Genomic DNA, 14299 nt, shown 5'->3' with positions numbered 1-14299 from the left:
TTGCTTTATAAAAAAATATAGCAGTTTTTCAAACAAATTTTCTCCGTTTATTGTTAATAAAAAATAAATTCGTTCTGATTAGTAGTTAATTTTGTTAGGAGTGAAAATTGCAATTCATTAAGACAGAGTAAATATGTTAAGTACTTCGCTTTTGTGTTCGTCCCATTGGTTTTTTTGTCTTGGAAAAGAGAAATTACTCATTTTAGTTCAGAATTCCCTTGTGTCAATCAACATTCTAAATAAACTGAAACTTTTATGCCTACTGAAGGTGAAATAACTCAAATATTTTAATCAACATAACTCGCAACTCGGCGAATTTCTGGTTTATATACAAACCACCGTTGATAACATTTCTCACAGAAAAAAAAACACAATGTGGAGAAGTAATGTAAATTTTTTTAGGGTGCTAAATGGCACATGTTAAAATTTAAAATTATTATGATTAAAACTGTTCTTATATTTCACAGAAGTATATAAATTCTTCAATATTGCCTTTAGCTGATATCTTGTAAAATGTAAGAAGTTTTCACATAACAAGATGCCTTATTACGTTCCAGTGTTTTGTTTCCTATTTTTGGTATTAGGATGCAACAATACACATCTATAAAAATGGATATTTCAAAAACAATTTTTGGTTCTATGTTTTTGAACTGAATAAAAAAGCAAATTTCCCTAATAGCATCAAGCATCTACTTCTTAAACAAAAAAATTTCTTTAATTCCAAACGCAAATGTTTTAAATTAAATTTAAATACCCGTTGGCTTTTTAATTCAAACATTTCGTTTATAAATAAACACACCCACATGATTACCAAATTTTAGTACTTATGCTTTGATGAAATATTTTTGGGTCAACAGTGCAAATCCATACGTGTTTATCGCTCATGATTATACACCACCAAAAATTGTTTATTTAAACGGGTGGAAAATATGGATTAATTAGAAAAATTTACATTAAAATGAACTAACTAATGATCTGATAAAACGCAAACATCAATCTGCAAAATGTGCATAGATTTTTTACAATTATTCATTGCTGAAGTTTTGTTATTTTTTTATCTTAATGGACTGATTTTGTCTCAACTATCAGTTAGCAACATTAAAATCACATTTGTATTAGAACAAAAATAAATATATTAATGGCAACTAAAATGTTGTGCTTCTTACTCATACATAATTTACAGTAAATTCCTGTAGAAATAGTTCGATCAATATAAGAATAACATGAGAGATGTTGGTACATCCAAGTTTTCTTGAGACTTCGTAATAAATTTGTTCTTATGTTTGGTTAAAATTTAATGCATTTCAAGAGATAAGAGGAGAAAAAAGTATTAACCATGATTATTAGTGCACAAGAAACTATTTTTTAATGAAAATAAATATCGAAATATCGTGTACACTTCTTGCAAAACTTATAATTGGGTAAAGTTATTTGAAAGCTACCTCAAATAGGTAAATACATCATGATGTTCACTATGCTATCTTCGTTTCTCAGAGATCTACCAAGTCTTATACACATTTTCAATTCCATATTCAATGCAATAGAATCCGAAAACCTTATTTTGTTGCAAGAAGAATTTTCACTTGACTTCAGCAGCAGAAATCCTATTTTACGAAATACTTAAAGAGCAAGTAAACATATTTTTATTTAGAATTCCTTAAAATTAGGTGTCAATGTGAAAACATATTTTAGAAATCCAAGCAGCAAGTGCCAAAAAATATGCAGTGAAATATTTTCTACTTATAAGTAATATCTAAACTAAATAAGCAAAAAAAAAACAAATTATGATTTTAAGGTATGTGCAAATATTTTAACAGGTGATAGTAGAGCTCAAAAGCAGTCAAAATAACTCATTTGTCTTATCAAAATGTTTTAATTTTTGAGATACAGAGGGTTTTGTAAATTCAAATTTGGGGCGCAACTTAAACCTTCACCAACTCAAATTTCAAATTTGTTCTTCAAAATTTGTTACATTGTTTTAAAAAAATTCGGTTAAAATTAGCAAAAATAGACACAAAAAGTGTCCTCATAAAAAAAAAGACTCGAAAGATTTATTTGAAAAATATTGACATTTTTTTGACAATTTTTCCGACACCAGTGAAGAGATTGCGTCTTTATGTCCTCGGATTGGGTTTACCAGAAAAAAAATTATCGTTGATTTTACGCCAAAATTGTAAAAGAAAAACATTTTATTCAATCCTCTATGTTAAAATTGAATTTTATCTACTCTCTTCTTCATGTTAAAATGAAATTTTATCGTCTAGATGATAAAAAATACATCCATTGTTGTATATCTGCGGTTGTTAGTTGCTAACGATCTTTGACATTAGGTTTCATTATTGAATTTTACTTTGACATTTATAAATATCGACCAAATTGACTAAAAAATTAGGATTGAATAAAATTTTATATTGTACACGACGATAAAATTTTCATTATATTTTCTTGCTCTCAAAGATAAAATTCAATTTTATCGTCTTGTATAACAAATAACTATTTTACTTAATGTGTAATGAGCAAAACTGTAATTAAAACTTCATTATTCCGACTCATTGGGAAGAAAAGTTCATTTTTTGCTTGATTTTGGACTTTTTTTTTGAGAAGGATGTCATTTTGATAAATGAGTTTACACAAGTCAAATAACGAAAATATTTGTGAAAAACATAATTTTAATAAATGGAAACTCAAACAAACAGCTTTAAAATAAAAGAAAAACAATGTAATTTTTAACAAGAATTGTCAAAGCAATATCTTTGTCAAAAAAATAAAACCGCCAATCTAGTGGAACCCAAAAAGCAAAGAAAAATTACTACAAAACAAAAATTTAAAGAAAAATAGACATTTTTCAGAACAATGAGGTTTTGAATATAGATTTGCTCGTTTCAGGTGAAGCAAAAAATGTTTCTCCTTTTGGCTCAAACTCAAAAATAATTTTTTTTCCTATTTTAAACTCAATTCGGGGACATACTGTATATCTCAGAAACTATAAACACTCGGCTAAGGCAAGCTTAGTTATTTTGTTTTTTTTTTAATTGAATATTTGCACATACCTTAAAATCACCCAGTAGGTATACATGAAAATAAAGTCGAATTAAAAATTATAGAAAAAAATCGGGTATAGATTTTTTCCTCTAAAATTGATAAAATTTAGCTTTTCTAATTAATTCTATCTCCGTATATGAAATGACAAGCATTGATCGATCTTTCAACTTATTTTCCAGAAAAAAGACACAAAAGGTAATGCCCACGTGAAAGTCTCTCAAAAACAATTACAATGAGAAAAAACATGAATTTTACAAAATTAAAAATAGCTAAATAACTCTTCTGTTTACTTGTTTGGTGGAATTATTAAACGCGAAGTTTAGGATTCCATCAGCACTGATGACATTTTTGTACTGGCAAAATATACTCTCCATGTTTTAAAAAAAAGTTGAGGATATCGTAAGCAAAGTTGCTTTTAATTTTTTGATCGTAAAAATTAAGAGAAAAATAAACTTTTCTTAGAACAATGAGGTTTTAAATATAGATTTGCTCGTTTCAGGTGAAGCAAAAAATGTTTCTCCTTTTGGCTCAAACTCAAAAATATTTTTTTTTTTTATTTTAAACTCAATCCGGGGACATACTGTATATCTCAGAAACTATAAACACTCGTCTAAGGCAAGCTTAGTTATTTTGACTTCTTTTAAGCTCTACTATCACTTGTTAAAATATTTGCACATACACAGTATACATGTAGATAAAGTCTAATTAAAAATATATAGAAAAAAAAATCTACTATAGATTTTTTCCTCTAAAGTTGATAAAATTTTGCTTTTCTAATTAATTTTATCTCCGTATATGAAATGAAAAGCATTGACCGATCTTCCAACTTATTTTCTAGGAAAAAAGACACAAAATGTAATGCCCACGTGAAGCAATAAATTAAAAAAGTCTCTCAAAAATAATTAAAATGAGAAAAAGCATGAATTTTGCAAAATGAAAAATAGCTAAATAAGTCTTCTGTTTACTTGTTTGGTGGAATTATTAGACGCGCAGTTTAGGATTCCATCAGCAATACTGGTAAAATATACTCTCCATGTTTAAAAAAAGTTGAGGATATCGTAAGCAAAGTTGCTTTTAATTTTTTGATCGTAAAAATTGAGAGAAAAATAAACTTTTCTTAGAACAATGAGGTTTTGAATATAGAAAATTTTTATTATCTTTTCGAGCATATTAAATTGCTCTCAAAGATAAAATTCAATTTTATCGTATTGTATAATAAATAACTATTTTACTTAATGTGTAATGAGCAAAACTGTAATTAAAACTTCATTATTCCGACTCAGTGGGAAAAAAAGTTCATTTTTTGCTTGATTTTGGACTTTTTTTGACAACGAGTCATTTTGATAAATGAGTTTAGGCAAGTTAAATAACAAAAATATTAGTGAAAAACATAATTTTAATAAATGGGAAGTCAAACAAACAGCTTTAAAAAAAAAAAAAAACAAAGTAATTTTTAACAAGAATTATCAAAGCAATATCTTTGTCAAAAAATAAAACCGCCAATCTAATGGAACCTACAAAGCAAAGAAAAATTATTACAAGTCAAAAATTAAAAGAAAAATAAACTTTTCTTAGAACAATGAGGTTTTGAATATCGATTTGCTCGTTTCAGGTGAAGCAAAAAATGTTTCTCCTTTTGGCTTAAACTCAAATTTTTTTTTTCTGTTTTAAACTCAATCCAGGGACATACTATATATCTCAGTTATTTTGACTTCTTTTAAGCTCTACTATCACTTGTTAAAATATTTGCACATACCTCAAAATCATCCAGACATGTAGATAAAGTCTAATTAAAAAATTATAGAAAACAATCTGGTATAGATTTGTTCCTTTAAAGTTGATAAAATTTAGCTTTTCTAATTAATTTTATCTTCGAATATGAAACGAAAAGCATTGACCGATCTTCAAATTATTTTCCAGGAAAAAAGACACAAAATGTAATGTCCACGTGAAACAATAAATTAAAAAAGTCTCTCAAAAACAATTAAAATGAGGAAAAGGATGAATTTTACAAAATGAAAAATAGCTAAATAAGTCTTCTGTTTACTTGTTTGGTGGAATTATTAGACGCGCAGTTGAGGATTCCATCAGCACTAATGACATTTTTCTACTGGTAAAATAAGCTCTCCATATCGTAAGCATCTCATTTTTTCATCATCCGGTATAATTCTAGTTCTAATTTCAATGTTAAAAAACGAAAAGTAAGATATGAAATGTGACTCTCTGGGGATTTTGCAAGCAAAGTCAAGTAAGAAACTATTTAAAAATTGCTGTAGATTGTAAAGGATGCGCTCCCTAAAGCGTGATTCTCCCCCTGAACAAATGAACAATTTCCAACTTTATGAAAAAAGTCTCAAGTGGGACATATTGTGAAATGTTTTGGTGGTGTACCTGTCGAAGTTTGGCTGGTACGGGTTCGGAGAACCCTCGTGGATGGAACCATCCGGTGAGAGAACCAACGGCGAGAGCACCCGCTAGCACCAAAAGCGTGAAGCACAGAGCCACCAAGAGTCGACTCTGGCTCGAAAGTACCATCGCCATGGTTCAACAGTCACATTGCACCATTCCGTCGCCGAAATATCCGAAATTCGCGTTTCGCACAACTCCGTCTTTTCGAGTCGCGTGGAAGTTTCATATCGGAGGAAGAAGTTGGCGAACTTTGAAAAGAGCCGCCAGCGCCGCAGTGACTACCAGACGAACTAACGACGTTAAGCGTCGCGCCGCTACTGTATCAAAGACACGGCCGGGACGCCAACAGACGCCGCTCGTCGTCTGCGCACTGCAATGATACATTTATCGTCCAAATAAATTAAGTAATTATACTGTATGATGAAAAAAAGGCGCCTGTGTTAATCCACACGTTATAAGTGATCTTTTATTAAAGACGAATTCGAAGACCAAAATTGGATTTGTGCTCTTATCAGTAAGGCTCGGATTATATGCACGAAAAATCCGTAAACTATGCGCATATACAGGCTGTTCGTTCGGCCGATAACACCTAAACTTACTTTTTTTTTTTCAAAAACTAAATTTTCAAATAACACTATTCATTCCTGACTTTCTTAGAAAATCCATCAAATTTTTTAGCACATCCGGTGTAGCCGGAAATGCTACCAAATTTAGTTTTTTAAATGGAACACCTATGTTTTTTTTGCTCGAAACAATAATAATTGGGATGAAAAATACGGTAAACCACTATTTATTACATTTTACTTTACATAATGCACTCAGAAAACAATTTAAATTTTTGAATTTCATTGCAAATTTTGCAACGTAGGCGGATTTTACTTGTCAAGATATTCATGCAAAAAACAATATGCATGGATACCGTTTAATTGTTAAAAAAAGCCTAATTTGTCAATAAATCTTATTGAGATCATTAATAATGGATGATATTAATTACGACGAATTGGTAGAACAGCTTGAAGTGTTTTTTAAGTGCAATAAAAATAGAGCGGAAACTGAAAGATAGTATAGAGAAAAATACTCAAATAGAGTTGGAAATTTTGTCGAATTGAAAAACAACTGAGACGAATAGATTCGCTTCTTAAAACTAAAAAAACCGCGGTTCTTAGTGAAGAACAAGAAAATAGAAATCCGAATGTTCTGTTATCATTCGAAGAAAATCCAAGAGTTTCCATAAGAGAACTCGCTCATCATAACTGACAAATTAGATTTGTCAAACCAACGATTAAACTGTATCCAAGCATTTTTTATTCACACCTTTCTTTTAAAATTAAAAATCAGGCTACACGACCAATTTCCTTATAAAATTCTAAGATTTAAGATGTTTTCGGATTGCATTGTGTTACGCAAAATGTGATAAATAGTGGTTTACAGTATTTTTCATGTCAATTATTATTGTTTGGGGGAAAAAAACATAGGTGTTCCATCTGAAAAACTAAATTTGGTAGCATTTCCGGCAACACCGGATGTGCTAAAAAAATTTGATACATTTATTAAGAAAGCCAAGAATGAATATTATTACTCAAATATTTACTTTTTGAAAAAAAGAAGTAAGTTTAGGTGTTATCAGCCGGGGCGACATGGACCGAACCACCCTGTATATGCACGTATTTTCACAAAAATTTGCACAAAATATTAAGAAATATGCTCGAATATATGCCAAATATGCATCGATATGCAAAACTTTTAACAATAAAAAATCAAAGTTGGAATAAATTCTTATCCTCGAGTACACTAAAGTTTGTATTTTCATCATCTTGAACCGCACACTATGAACGAAAGAGAATAAGTAAATTGGTTTTGCTTCAAAATAAAGTTACTATTACATCACTTTAAACAATTTTGCTAAAATTCATTTGCAGGCAACTACTTATCCATCCACATAGAAAGATTTATTCGTTTTATACCAGGTGAAACATTTTTTGCTTAAACTATTTATTTTTTTAAAAACTAATTGATGAATTAAATGTTTTATTAAGAATAAAACTTTTCGAATTTTTTGTTTTTAAATTCTACACAAATTTTATTTTTTTTAAATGGCAATAACCCACTAAAAACAATGTTTTGTATATTCTCCCAAAAAACAACTCTGTTAGAGACTATCTACTTTATATTAATTTAAAAAAAATACATACATTACAATTTTGACAAAAAAATCGCATTAACTCAAAGCAAAAGATAATTTCGTTTTGAAAATACGATCAGATTTTTTATATTACCTTATTTTATATTAATTATTATTTTCCAGAGGCAAATAATTAAAAAAGACCGTTTGGTTCGAAACGTCATATTCACCCTGTATAAAATGAATTTAAAGAGGAAACACTCAGCAGGATACTAATTCTTTGAGTCCGGCTTACGAATTACTGGTTATTTTCTCTTTAACATATTTTGTAATCGGATAATTTTTCATAAACTGGCCAATTTTTAACTTGAACTGAAATTTTTAATCGGAATTTTGTGATTTGAAGAAAATATGCACAAATATGCATTTTTTAATTGGCTTATTTTAATCAAAAAGCATTAGACGTGCATAGAAAACTTACAATTTTGTTGATATACCTCTTAATAACAAATATGCATTTTGCATATAATCCGAGCCTTACTTATCAGTAAGATATAGACTTTCCTTTTTAGAAAAGAGAAATCTATATAATTAACAGTTTTAAAATAATTTCATTGTTAAAGTCTAGATTTTGATACAGTTGACGGTGTTCTTAAAAAAAAATGTGTAAAAAATCTATTGAAATAAACTTTATTGAAGATGTTAGGATACCATTTCTTGGCTCAAAGAAAATTTATCAATGGTGCAACATTGCAAATATCCTAGGATACAGAAAATGTCCAAGTAATATTCAATTATTGGAAACGGTAGCAACAAAAAAATCAATTTTCAATGTTGTTTGTTCTGTGAAATTTGAACGATTAAAGTCAAAAAGTCAAAGATTAAAAAAATTAATTGAAATCATTAGATACCTTTTGGTCGTGTCGTATTGGAGTAATAAAATTATGTAAACTTTACAGTTTTTTATTTTATGCGGGTGACAATATCTTTCCTAGATACGAAAAATACCTGAGTGAAAAAGTTTTTTAGTAAAAGAAAATTGTGCAATATTGCCGCTTTGTGCTGTTAGACAAACTGTTTAAATTTTAAAAAGAATCTATTTTTGGAATGATGGTCACAATGTTTCAGTCGTGGGCGCCTATTTTTCATCACCCTGTATACGGGAGGAAAAACTGCGTTGTTAGGCTTAATGAGTGAACGCGTGCCCGACTCCAGATGCAGATAAAAAGAATTACATCGCCGAAGTTTGCTAATAAAATAAAAGATTCAGTCATTGTTCGGACGGTAAAAAGTTCAGAGAGCGTCCTCTTATCGCGAGCTTTATAGGATCTCATTTCCAGGCAGAAGGCCGACGAGATATCGGTCGAAGGATCGACAAACGGTTACGTTTATCTCTAATCAAAGTTTGGCCGAATCTGGATAACCGCATGTGGACTCATCTTTACGGGAAGATCGACCGCCCTTTACTGATGATGATGGGTTACTCCCAAATTTAGATTGCACTCTACTGCAAAATGTTTGTATCGGTCTCAAACTACTAAATTCAGACCGAGATGGTTTATTGCACACCAACGATATAAAAAAGAAATAAACTAATAGTAGTGGCGGAGCCAGGCACCACAAGAATTATTCAATTTTAATAAAAATTGCAAAAAATAGGAGTCCAGAAAAAATGTTTAAACATTTTTTAGGGGAAGAAATTGTTATTTCAACAAGGATTTTTGATCAGTAAAAATAATAAGTGTACAGTAAAAATAATAAATGCACAGTAAAAATAATACATGCAAGGTAAAAATAATAAATGCACAGTAAAATAATAAACACAGTAAAAGTAATAAATGCACAGTAAAAATAATAAATACACAGTAAAATAATAAATGCAAAGTAAAGATAATGAATGAATGTCTAGCAAAACTAATTAATTTAATATTTACACATTTACAAACAAAATGCTTCCGAGCAAAATCGGAATATCACAAAGTGTTCAAAAACAAAATTTTGGTCTCATGAGGACAGCAGTGCAAAGAGTGGCGTGAGCTGATTAGACTGATTACCATTTGTGCACAGTTTCCAGCCATTGCTAAAATCATTCTTGCGCAGGGGCCTTTGCTAATACATATACCACCCTCCAATAATAATAAATATTCAGTAATATAAAAATAAGTTTCAATAATAAACACCATTCTTGCGCAGGGGCCATACATTGTTATGTAACCAAGACTGAAAATTCTTTAAATTTTATGTTGTTTTACTAATTTTGATTAAAGTTACTGAGCATTTATTATTTTTACTGTGCAAATTGGATTTTTTTTACTGAACAAATTACAATAAAATACTGTGCGTGCTTTACTTAACATTTATTCTTTTTACTGTGCAAAAAATAATTAAATACTGATCATTTATCATTTTATGCTGATCAAAATTGAATTATTTACTGATCGCTTTATTACTACCCAAAATTATTCAGACTTCAGAAAATTTGCAAAAAACAGGGGTCCCGAAAAATTGTTTAAAGATTTTTTAGAAACAAGAAAAAAGTGCTTCTAAAAATGCATACGAGAATTAGATTTTATATTAAAAAAAATCACTACCGTTCAGAATTAAGGTCAGTGGTGTACGCGGTTTAGAAAAACCCCCTAACACCCTATATTTTTATGACTTATTGTATTTACTAATACTTTTCTTTCCTTAATAAATATTTAAATAGTTACTAGTATTTAAAAATATATTTCAATTTTTACTACTATTAAATTGAAGGTCTAAATCAATTTTCAAAACTACAAGACAAACTCTTTTATTAAATGATTACAAGGATAAAAATAAAAAAATTCTGGAATTATAGTATTCTACTCGTATATTAGACAATTATTCGCTCAGATTATTAAAAAACTCGCGTTTTGCTCGTTTTTTAAACTTCATCTTCGTGAACAATAGCCATCACTTTATGCAATATCATACTACTGTGGATACAGCTTTAACCAGTGTAAAAAGTCACAATTACCAAATAGTATATTATGTTATTAGGAGTGAAAGTGATAGATAGATATGTGGAGAAGCTGATCGACAAATTAAGGTTTTACTCCGAATAACATATTTTATTTTATTCACAAATGTAGTAAAGAGCAACACTGTAATTAGCAAGTAAATCAACAAAACAATTTGCAATGAAATTATCGGAATTTATGTTAAGATTGTCAAGAGTGTTTATTAATTCAATTAGTGGATGACTAGTGCAGTTAGTAGTGCAAAATATTGAATACTGATGATCTGCAGTGGTAAAAAAGTCAACATATAGTATTTTTTCGTTGTGGTGAAAAAAAACTTTATTCATTCAAACTTATAAAAATTATTGAAACTTTGTGCCGAAAATACTCGGAGTGGTTTGTACAGCAAGAATTTCCCTTATGGAATTATGAAAAACACCTTTTTAATTAAAATAAACTGTACCACTTTATTAAAACTTTACTTTTTCTTCATAACTCGTAAGCTATTCCAGAAAATATTATTAAATTTTTGAAATGTCAAATCCGATTTAAACTGCGATTAATGAAGTTAAGTCATTTTATTAAAAGCAAAGCGGTTTTTTGCACTTTTAAACAGAATAACTACTTTTTAGAAAAACTCGTAATTATTTTAGTTAATTTGACGAGAAGGAATTGGGTGCTAAAATACATTTACCATTTAATTACGTTTCCTCATTTTAATTAGATTTTCTGTTCAATTGACTTCCCACATGTGTTCTAAATTTTGATCAATTAGTACACCTAGCAGAGGTTTTGACGGCGAAGTCTTCGATATGCAGCGTGGGTATATTGAAAATAACTTCAGGTGTTTAATAGGTGTTTAATACATAATTAGTGATACATATTTTATTACTGAAACAAAATGTGATTCTGAGTATAATAGCGTACAAACTTGGGGTTCATGTAACCTCTTTTAATATTAAAAAAAGTGGATTGCAAAGTCAATTATTAATTAGAGTTCTAACATTTCTTGAAAACATCCAAAATTTTAAAAGTAAATGACACCAGAATCAGAGACTAAAAAATTTAACATTTGACTAGTGCTTTTTTGATTACTAGAGACCACTTCACAGAATTAATTTATTTCTAAATGCAAATTTTATTAATTAATTTTGAATTAAAGAAAAACAGATTAAGTTCACTAAGCTATTGTCAAAATTGTCCCCTTCTCTTTTGTACTTGTTACGCCACTGCCTGCGGACAGGTATGTGTATTTATTTCAACTAGCAATAAAAGAAATGGACACTAAACTTCGAGCTGATTTTAATTTAGATAAATGTTAGACAAAACGAGTTATTAAGGTTAACGATAATAATTTCCACTTGGTTTCTAATTCTTATTAGAAACACGAGATCGCATTATAGTAAAAGGAAAAAAATTAAAAGAAAAAGAGTTTACATATGATCGATCCGACTTGACAGTTTGAACAAACACTAAAAACTTCACTTTAAAATATGTATTAGATAAACTCGAAAAACTCTAAAATATTACTCCAGGTAATGCTTTTAGAAGGCAACAGACGTTTTATTTTTATTAAAATGTGATTGTCAAAAAAAACCCAAAAAACACATAAAATCAATAAGTTAAGTTATATCAAACTACTTTGTGTTTTATTTATTTTACAAAAAATCTTTTTATTGGTAATTGTAGATCAATAATTCAAAGCTATATGACTTTGGTTCCATTTGTAACTACAATTCAAATATAAACACAAAATTTATTATTTTATTGATTTTACTAGTGATATGTAAAAAAATTTTTAAATTTTTAATCTCGTAAACAACACTCATAATTTACGCGGTGTAAAGTCCAGAAATTATAACCAAACACGATTTTTCAGTAACCATGAAATAATTATTAATAAATGTGTACTTTTGATAGAAAAATTATAATTAAAATTCATAAAATTAAATTTGCAAATATTTCTGTTCCTATTATAGAAATATTAATTTGCAAAACAAGTTTTTGTTAATTGTATCAATTAAAAGCCATACCCAAAATCTAAAAATAAAAAACTAAAAATAGAATTTCCAAACTTTTAAAAGCTTTTGAATAAATGAATAATAAAAAGCATTTTATGCCGCTAGCAGCTGAATTTAAAGTAAAGTTTAAAATGTCAAATATGTAATTCACATTTCCACTTGCAGCAGAAATTTGTGATTTCAAGAACGTTACATGTGTTACCACAAATCTCAACCTAAGAACAATGAAATACGTGACGAGATAATTTAATATAAGTTGTTTTTGAGAAAACAATTTGAATTAAGAGTTGTGGAGTTTTTTCACTTTTATATTTTTTTCTGGAGTATTTTGGGTCTAAATGTGTCTATAGGGTTGAATTGTTACCCAGATTCTTGTTTCATGCAGAAATCACAGTCAAAACACAGTTGCGACGTTGCCAGTCTGGCGATTGAAAAGGCACGAGATGTATACATAATTTTTAATTTTAGTTTGGCAACCTTGACTTAATTCAGTGTTGCCCTTAGATTTCCCATATAAAAAAAATATTTTATTTATTAAAGTGAATTTTTTTCCATCGCCTCAAAATTTTTCGTCCATCTATCGCATGTCGCATTACAGCCGGCCGCGGAGTAGGGGTCCATGGCGGCGCCCATGGCTCGCCTTATCTGACCGTGTAGCATTTATATTCTTGCTCATTCGTGCAAGTACTCCGCGGTATTTGTATGTTTTGATCAGTTTATTGATGTATTGATCCGAAAAAAAGTTTCACATTAAACCATAGCAGTTTTTATAACCTAAGCAATTTTTTTTTTAAATTAATGACGTAAGAGTCGGGAAAAGTATTACTTTACGGACTATACCGTTCACTTCACATACATTTTAAGGAAAAATAACTGCATATTCACGGAATTGAAGACATTTTTAGTTTTGTACCGATAAATTTGAATTAAAAAACTACCATCGTTTTTCAGTTTGGCCAACCACAACATCAAACTGACCTACAGATAAGCTGTTTCATAAACAAATCAGATTTCCAATTTCAATAAATCCCTTCCCGTTTTGTTTAATACTTATCTATGTACATAAAGTGAATTCTAGCCAACTTGTGTATTTCACAAAAAATTTGTTTATATAATCAATTAGTGTCAATGATTTGTAATTTGTTTTCAGTACCGTGAACATCTTGAAAAGCAATTTGAGTCTTTATTATGACTATAACTTCAAATAAAGTTTCATTAGATCATTTAGAACTTTACTCTTAATACTTAGCTGAATTTATTAGTGGCGTGAAAGTGCAGTTGAGTCTTTAAAAACTCCTCTTGAGGAAAAATTGCATTATGACCAAACTCAATTTTCATGGGTTAATAAATTGGGTTACAAAAAAGACATAACTTTAAATTACAAGTGCCTACTAATTGTTGGCCATATTTTGCGTATTTGGGAGTAAATGGAACATAAATATAGAGGTGGAAATATTTATTATAAGCAGTTTAGGGAAAATAAGGCGATCGAGTGAGAAAWATTTGCTTTTCAACTTCCAACAGCAAATAAAATGTTCGCGATAGTATCTAAGGATTATGCAGTAAAAGCTCTCTGTTGTTTCTAATGCAGATTCTTGCATGATAATAATGACAGTGTTTTGGGCTTTATGAGACAGAAATGCATTTGAAGATTGCATCAACCAAACATTTATTTTAATTATGTGCATCTACATGCACATGCGTGGGAAAAAATAAAAGTT

The 14299-nt window shown here is 29.2% G+C and overlaps 1 protein-coding gene across 7 annotated transcripts in view; it reads right to left on the bottom strand.

The window, feature by feature from the left end:
• LOC123011600 (collagen alpha-1(XVIII) chain) overlaps positions 1–14299 on the bottom strand; it is a 125978-nt gene that overhangs the window by 30017 nt on the left and 81662 nt on the right. The window contains exon 1 of one of the 7 annotated variants that reach the window (XM_044409567.1): positions 5434–5720. The exons of 5 other annotated variants lie outside the window; for them this stretch is intronic. In XM_044409567.1, the coding sequence (XP_044265502.1) occupies positions 5434–5583 (150 nt within the window). In that variant the 5' untranslated portion in view covers positions 5584–5720. Of the gene's footprint in view, positions 1–5433; positions 5721–14299 lie in introns of those variants that run through there. One more of the 7 variants, XM_044409644.1, reaches the window with a different exon arrangement.

Source organism: Tribolium madens, unplaced genomic scaffold, assembly GCF_015345945.1.
Source record: "Tribolium madens isolate multiple individuals breed KSU strain unplaced genomic scaffold, Tmad_KSU_1.1 Scaffold_11;HRSCAF=98;Tcas5.2_LG3b, whole genome shotgun sequence".
In the NCBI taxonomy this organism is placed as follows: domain Eukaryota; kingdom Metazoa; phylum Arthropoda; class Insecta; order Coleoptera; family Tenebrionidae; genus Tribolium; species Tribolium madens.
Note: the sequence above shows the minus strand (reverse complement) of the source record. Positions and strands in the feature narration are given on the sequence as shown.